The sequence below is a fragment of the Spermophilus citellus genome (assembly GCF_964194105.1).
Source record: "Spermophilus citellus genome assembly, chromosome: 6".
NCBI lineage: Eukaryota > Metazoa > Chordata > Mammalia > Rodentia > Sciuridae > Spermophilus > Spermophilus citellus.
Window position 1 is genome coordinate 17,965,693 of NC_138187.1, and position 8,016 is coordinate 17,973,708.

Below are 8,016 nucleotides of genomic sequence, written 5' to 3' on the forward strand. Positions count from 1 at the left end.
CTCCCTTCCCTCCCACCCCTCTGCCCTATCTAGAGTTTGTCAGTTTCCCTTCCCTCTCTTAACCTGGGCATGTTCCCCAGCTGAGCTGAGGAGTGGATTTGGTGGAAGCTGCCTCCTGTCTTGTCTTTTTCTTTTGATAATTTCTTACATTTTAATTTATTTATTTTAATTAGGTATATATGGCAGCAGAATGCATCTTGATTCCTTGTACACAATTGCAACACAACTTTTCAATCTCTGATTGTACACAACGTAGCTTCGCACCATATGTGCAGTCATGCCTGTACCTAGGATAATAATGTCCCTCATATTCCACCATCTTTCCTGCCCCAGGTGCCTTCCCCTCTCCACCCTCCCCTTTGCCCATTTTTCCTGTGCCTCCCCTCCCCCGTTACTGGCTCAGCTTCCACTTTTCAGAACGAACATCCAGCCTGTCTTTTCTTTTTCTTTTTTATTTTATTTATTTATTTATTTTTAAATTTTTTAGTTTTCGGCAGACACAAGATCTTTTGGGTTTTTTTTTTTGTATGTGGTGCTGAGGATCGAACCCGGGCCGCACGCATGCCAGGCGAGCGCGCTACCACTTGAGCCACCTCCCCAGCCCAGCCTGTCTTTTCTTTCGATGTGAACAAATCCTGGGCAGCTGTCTGCTTTTGCCCCCTGTGCTTCCTCTGTGTGTGCTGTCCCACTCCCACTCACACAGCCTCAAATGACAAATGGCAGGTTAAGGGAATTTGGAGCAGAGACCCTGTTGCTTTGGAGGACGCCTCGGAAAGTACCCGTTTTCAGTGTGTTGTCCACAGCTGTCCCTCACCTGACACCCTCACCTCATCCACATAATTTAACTTAAGTCACTAACTTTCTATCAAATACAACATCACCAGCAGCCTCATTACACATTAATTGCTTACATGTCTTACGTCATATCCTGATTGTTTAAAATTACAAAAGCACAAGGATGATAATAAAGTAATGACAGTGAACTGCGAGATGTGCTTGCTATGTACCAGGCACTGTTCTGTGAGTTTTACATAAATTAACAATTAATTATGACTGTAGTCATCAGCGTAGGTACTAGCACTATCGTGACTTTACAGGTGAGAGGATAGAGCACAGAGAGTTAGCTAGCCAGGGCCTCGCAGCTTGCAAGCCAGAATTCAAACCTTGGTAGTAAGACAGTGGAGTGTGCGTTCACAGTGCTGTCTGTCCTGAGTGCATGGCGTGCAATGTGATCATTAGTGCTTCATGAAGGGAATAGTACTGTTGCTTGTCGCATTATTGTCATGTCAACTCTGGGAGTAATTTTACATATTGTTCCAGTGAGGTCTTTTTGTCACCTCATATACGCATGGCAAAGCCATCGTCAGTGCTACAGTAGTGAATGGCAATGCGTTTTCTGGCATTTGTGCATATATATAGGGTAGTTGTGGTTTTTTAAGATTTTTTTATTCAAAAAACTAACACCACATGCAGAACAGAAAAACCAAGCAATCCAAAGGTTAGATAAAAGGAAATCTCTCTCCTACCCTTGACCTCAGTCTTCTGATCTGAGAAGCAGTGGTCCTGCGTTCAGAATTTCCCTAAAAGGAGAGAGATACATTTTCTGTGGAAGGCAAGGGCTTTCTGTGCACACCCCTCCATGGCTTCTTGGGAGTTAGCTTAAAGTCCTCTGCATCTCTGTGGCTGTCCTCCTTCTTTTTCACAGGTTTGTGGTGGTTCATTATGTGAAGGTGATAGCATTTAGTTAACCCTCAAATGATGGTCATTTCTTTCCGGAATCTTCCCACTTCACATAATACTGTGGTTGATTGCTGCGTCTCTGCATGTGCGTGAGTACACCTGTCGGGGCCAGTGCTGTGTGGAGTTGGCGCAGCACAGGTGGAGCTCTGAAGGTGGCCGAGTGCTGCCCGGGGCCACCCACCGCACGCTCCCAGCACACGGCGCGCTGGTGCCACTCCCTCCCTCACCTGTGCTGGCAGGAGCTCTCAGTCAGCCTTGACTGGTTAAAAATTGGATGTCATTGGGTGTTTTTAATATTTAAGAAACAAACTCTCAGGGTGATGCCAGCTCTCTCTTCCCTGCTCAGGTGAACATGGGTGATCGGTTTGGGCAGATCATGATTGAAAACCTGCGGAGACGACAGTGTGACCTGGCGGGAGTGGAGACCTGCAAGTCCTTAGAGTCACAGGTCAGAGAGCAGACACGGGGGTGTCTGTCTGTCCTCTTAGCCATCAAGAGGGGCCTTGCCTTTGCAGATGAGATGATGCAGGAGGCCCTGTGAGTACCTGCCGACACAGGCAGCTGGGGCTCCCTGATGCTGGGACAATCCAAGTCCTGCTTCCACATCTTTTTGTAGAAAACAGAAATATATTTATTGTAACTCTATTATTTATATCATCAAATCTTATTTTATGCAAATTTTTCTTTTATTATGTAATTTTTGAAACTAACATAGAGTCAGAGGGGATAGTGAGCTGGATGCCCATGTCCCATCAGCCGGCTTCTGTATTTAGTAATGTCTTCATCATTTTTGTTTCTAAATCCTCCACAATATTTTTTTTTTTGTATGGGTAGTGGCATTGGAATATTTTCAGGCAAACCCCAATTGTACATGACTTCACCTTCAGTGTTTCAGTGCAAATCCTCTACCAGTAAAGACTTTCTCCCCCAGGATAATGTCAGAACCATTATCACCCTTCATAGACAGACATTAACTTCATAGCATCCAATATGTGGTCCATGTTCTTCTCCTCAGTTGTGTAAAACAGTTTTTATAGTTGGTGGGTCAGAATCAGGATCCACCCATGGCCCTCACTAGGTGAATGATGAGTCCCTTGTATGTCATTGAATATGTAGTATTCCACCTCCCTATTCCAAATGTCATTTATTTGCTGGAGACACCTCCTAGCCCTGCCCCATTTAAACAGGTTAGTTTTGACATATCTCGAGTACATGACCACCACATGCTTTCAGAACTGTTACTCAGAGAAAAGCCTCTTCCTTTTTGTCTCTAAATGTACTTCAGTTTCCTCCATGATAAAAGTATATGTCCAATATAGAAAATTTAAAGGTGAAAAGAAGAAAGATGCAGGGGGTCAGAGTGGCTTTTTGAAGGAATCATTTCAGAAAAGTGCTTAGGAGGGTCTGGGACTTACTCAACGGGCCTTGTGATTTTCCCTCTCTTTTCACCACACTTCAGAAAGAGCGGCTCCTGGCGAATGGGTGGGAGACAGCATGTGCGGTCAACATGATGGAGCTGTACAGCAGGCTACCGCGGGCAGAAGTGAGCAGGTATGGGCCGGAAGCCCTGGCTCTGCGGTGGTTAATCGGGAGTGAAAGGCACGGCTACCTGTGGTCTTTACTATAAAACACAAAACAAAGCTTTATCCAGACTCTTTTTTTTTTTTTTTTTGAGAATTTTTTAATATTTATTTTTCAGTTGCTAAATTGTCTCTCTCGGCTCCCGTTACTCTATCCCTTTGCTTCCTGTTGCCCGTGGTAGCCATGGCGGCCATGAGTTTATTGCAGCGGGCTTCGGTCACTGCAGTGACAGTTCTGTCTGGCCGCCGCGCTGGCACTCGGCTCGGACTCGGAGGCTTCCTCACCCGTGTTTTTCCTAAGATTGTCGCTCCTGTGCGACACAGTGCAGACCATGGGAAAAGACTGTTCATCATCAAACCTTCTTCATATTATGACAAGTGTTTTTTGAAATTATTGAGATTCTACATTTTGTTGACTGGGCTTCCAGTAGCAATTGGCATAACTCTGGTGAATGTATTTATTGGTGAAGCTGAATTAGCAGAAATTCCAGAAGGCTATATCCCAGAACATTGGGAATATTATAAGAATCCTATATCAAGATGGATTGCTCGTACTTTCTTTGAATGCTCTGAAAAGAATTATGAAAGAACAATGGCTGTTCTTCAGATTGAATCTGAAAAGGCTGAATTACGGTTAAAGGAGCTGGAAGTTCGAAGACTAATGCGTGAGAGAGGCGATGGGCCCTGGTATCAATATCCAACTCCTGACAAGGCACTTATTGATCATTCACCAAAAGCAACTTCTGACAACTAATTGTTTATTTCTTTAAATATAAAGTATATTCTCCCAAGTGGAAAACAAATTAGTAAATACAGTCTGTATTTTTGCTCTGTAATGAATAAAAGAGCTTCTTTTAAAAAAAAAATTATTTTTCAGTTTTTGGTGGACACAACATCTTTGTTTGTATGGGGTGCTGAGGATCGAACCTGGACCGCACGCATGCCAGGCGAGCACGCTACCGCTTGAGCCACATCCCCAGCCCCTATCCAGACTCTTTTTTTTTTTTTTTTTTTGAGAGAGAGAATTTTTTATTATTTATTTTTTAGTTTTTGGTGGACACAACATCTTTGTATGTGGTGCTGAGGATCGAACCCGGACCGCACGCATGCCAGGCCAGCGCGCTACCGCTTGAGCCACATCCCCAGCCCTATCCAAACTCTTTTTGAAATCAATTAAATATTGGTAGCAACCTGAGGGTAACAGATTAGCTATTAGGGGAGGTAGAGCTTGTGCCCAAACAGATGAGCAAGTGCACCTGGAAAATTCCCAGAGCAACTTCTGCAGTGGAAATTTGGCATGATCCCTGTTTTGGAGAAGGAAGAAAATGACATCACCCTAGCATTTGTAAGGGAAAAAGACCTCTGACAGCAATTTTAAATGAATCTTCCCGCATTATAAAAGAAATACCTGTTCGTTCTGAATAGTTTCAGGCAGTGCCGAGGCCGTGGGGTAAAGCCTGCGCCCTGCAGGCACATGTACATAAAGATAAATATTTATTGGTACATAATTTTTTTTTTTTTGCATCAGTGAACTTTACTACATATATTTGGAAATCCCGCTCTTTATTTTTAAACTTAAAAATGGGTCATATTTATCTTTACATATCAAAACTTTGAGGGTTAACATATCCTGTTTACATGGTATTTATCTATTTATTATTTGTACTTTGTGGATAACATGTTTACCTTTTTAGATATACATGACTGTACATGGTATTTTATATTGCTGTGTTGGTAGAATATTTCAATAATGATAATTTTAAACTGATAATAGATAATTTTAAAGAAATAAAAATGGGTATAGCTAGGCATTTATTTTGGTGCCTTATGTTTCATTTTAATTTCTCTGTTTCAAATAACACTGAGGAACATCGCCATATATACATCTGTGTTGGTGCCTGCTTTAATTCCTTTTTTCTTTTTAAATTTTTTTAGGTATAATTGCCCACAATACCTTTATTTTGTTGATTTATTTTTGTATAATGCTGAGGATCGAACCCAGTGCCCACCATGGGCGAGGCAAGCGCTTCACCATGGAGCTGCAGCCCCAGCCCCTGCTTTAATTCTTTTACATTTAGTTCATGCTTCCTGGATTGTTCTTTCTTTTTTCCTTTGGCGACCTAGAGGTGCAGCTTTTAGTCCCTTGGAAGGTCATGAGAAGAACTGGCTCTGCCACAGAACTTACAACATTCAGAAACATCACTGTTGTTCCGTGTGCAGACATCAGTAATTCGCAGTGAAAGCCTCGAAGGCCTGAGAAAATGCAGTCTGTGAAGTGAAGAGGTTTCTTTTGCCTCAGGGCCTCCCACATACTAAGCATCCTCACTACTGAGCTATACCCCACCCCCAGTCCTCTTTCTTCTTTTTAGTATAAATAAATTAAAAAGGAACCACACCAGACAAACTATGTTGTAGCCATTAAAATGTCGTGAGTAGCTCTCCACATTGGTGACCGTGGACCATCACTTCAAACATTTTCACTGTCTAACATCATCCTTTACTATTTTGATCTCTGCTCAGGATTGAATCCCTGGAATTCCTGGATGAGATGGAGCTTCTGGAGCAGCTCATGCAGCATTACTGCCTGTGTTGGGCAACCAGAGGAGGACAGGAGCTTGGTACACATCATCTTTTGTTTCTTTGATGTAGAAAAGGGGAATGTTCCTTCCCTAGAGAACGAAAGGCGTACCTGTGACTTCAAGCTCAAAAAGAACCCGAGAGCTCTGTGTAACCATGAGCATACCTTGGGAATTCATAGTTCTATCATCTGGGTTTTTATAGCATAGAATTCAGGAAAATTGTTTTGATGAGCCCCAGATCCTGAACAGCCAGCCAGCCCTTGACGGGTCTGCTGTGGAAATTCTGCAGTTGCAAGGTTAAGGACCTTGAAGGTTTAAAGTGATTCTGAAGTATCCAGTGTTTGTCTCTTTTATCGGGTTTACTAGGTGTTAAACACACAAGTTGTCACGCTCTCTAACAAGCCCGTGCCCTTGATCATAGCTCCCTGGCTGTGGCTGAGCAGGCCGTGGGGGGTGAGCGGATCCGCAGCTCAGTGGTGATCCGTTGGCTTTGGTCCAACTCCTCCTCCCCACCTGCCCCAGGTCCTGCTCCCTGGCGGTTTTTATTAATGTGTCTACACCAGGGGAAACTGTGTTAGATCAGGCACATGTAGCAGCTGCCCCAGTGCCTCCTGCAGATGTGCTCTGAATGACACACGACCTCAGGCACCTTGTGAGTGGAGACCTCGACAGAGGCCAGGTGACATGAGGGGCGGTCAGCCTGCTTGGGCTTCTCAATCTCTTGTCTACAGTCACCCAGCTCAGCCCACAGAATCCTTTCAAACTTGTTTTGATTTAAAAAATCATTTATTGGTGTGTTTTTATGTTGTCATCCTTTCCTAAATTATAAAACAATGTAACTTGGAAACTTCTGAAAAGTGTGGCAAAGAAAAGAAAATTGGCCTGTACTGAGAGAGAACCTCTAGTAACTTTTCCTTTCCATGTTTTTTTTCTAGATATTATCTTATTTTTAATAAAGCTGAATTTATACATTTATGTAACGTTGATTCCTAACTTTTTTCAACTTAATATGGTAGCATAACCATTTCCCCTTTGCTACTAAATATTGTCAGCGAGCATAATTATGATGCTTTTATTGAGTTCCATCATGTGACTGTCTGATTTATTTAACTTTCCCGTGCTTTTGGAAATGTACATTATTTCTGATATTTTCGAGTTAACTATAGTTCTCCCCTCCCCCTGCCCTTTTGTAGTACTAGGGTCGAACCACTGAGTTACATCCAAGGCCCAACTCTAGTTTTACAGAGCAATAGTAAGTTGGCCATTTTAACGTAAGGACTCCTTTGTCCCCACCCTCTGCCTGGGTACTCTTGTGTGCATGGTGAAAAATCATTTCTGCCTTAGCTCAAGGTTCAGCTGTTACAGGGTAGATTTTGGATGTTTACTGCAGAGAGCCCTTAAATTGTTATAATGCTTTCCTAATCCCCTTTAAACTATTCATAAACAGAATCTTGCCCAACTTCTAGTTTCCTCGTGAAATTGCCTTTCACAGAGCAGGGGACAGCTGTAGGGGTGAGATGTGCTGGGCCCAGGCCCGCCTGGTGGGCCTGTAGCGGTGTCTTGTTCCTGCAGCTCTGCTGCCCTCTGCTCCGTGCCTTGAGGTCTCTGAGTCTCTGTCTCCTCCCTCAGGTCTGAAGGAGATCTCTTGTTGATCTGTTGGACGTCCCTGTTGAGCTGGAAGCCGAGCTATCTTCCCAGAGATGCATGGAGCAGCCTGAGGGATGGCCGCGGCCAGGGTGGGCCTCGCCTGTTGACCTCACTCCACGCTCTGAGAAGTCTTATTGTGAAGGTGGTCACACCTGTTCCTGTTCCTGTTGACTTACTGTTGTTTAAATAAATCTCACTTGCCAAACGCCTGTGTCGAACCTCTGCTGGTTCCCTGTGTTCTGTGGGGTGGGCCAGGGTCACTTCTGTGGCAGCTGACGCCTGACCTTCACTTACTCCCCAGGAGTCGGACCCATAGTGAATCCATTTTGGGGTTCACTCCTTGATGAACTGGGCTCTGCCAGACGCTGGAGCTCCCTCCGGCTCCTGTGTGCTCTGGCCAGACCCACCTCTTCATGGCTTCCTTCACCCTGGCTAGTGTGGCAGCTGAGTGGTTCATGGCAGGCTGAGTA

At 44.0% G+C, this 8,016-nt stretch overlaps 2 protein-coding genes across 2 annotated transcripts in view; both read left to right on the forward strand.

The window, feature by feature from the left end:
- LCMT1 (leucine carboxyl methyltransferase 1) overlaps positions 1–7,769 on the forward strand; it is a 46,928-nt gene extending 39,159 nt beyond the window's left edge. The window contains exons 8-11 of the mRNA XM_081296985.1: positions 2,087–2,188; positions 3,200–3,291; positions 5,841–5,938; positions 7,529–7,769. Of these exons, the coding sequence (XP_081153111.1) occupies positions 2,087–2,188; positions 3,200–3,291; positions 5,841–5,938; positions 7,529–7,551 (315 nt within the window). The 3' untranslated portion in view covers positions 7,552–7,769. The remainder of the gene's footprint in view (positions 1–2,086; positions 2,189–3,199; positions 3,292–5,840; positions 5,939–7,528) is intronic.
- On the forward strand, positions 3,428–4,163 carry LOC308650724 (NADH dehydrogenase [ubiquinone] 1 beta subcomplex subunit 5, mitochondrial-like). Its single transcript, XM_081296984.1, has one exon. The coding sequence runs from the start codon at positions 3,505–3,507 to the stop codon at positions 4,072–4,074; it is 570 nt and encodes a 189-aa protein (XP_081153110.1). The 5' UTR covers positions 3,428–3,504; the 3' UTR covers positions 4,075–4,163.
- Positions 7,770–8,016: the final 247 nt, after the last annotated feature.

Excerpts from the sequence above, each read along its gene's own strand:
- LOC308650724 (XM_081296984.1), top strand. The coding sequence starts at position 3,505 with ATGGCGGCCATGAGTTTATTGCAGCGGGCTTCGGTCACTGCAGTGACA.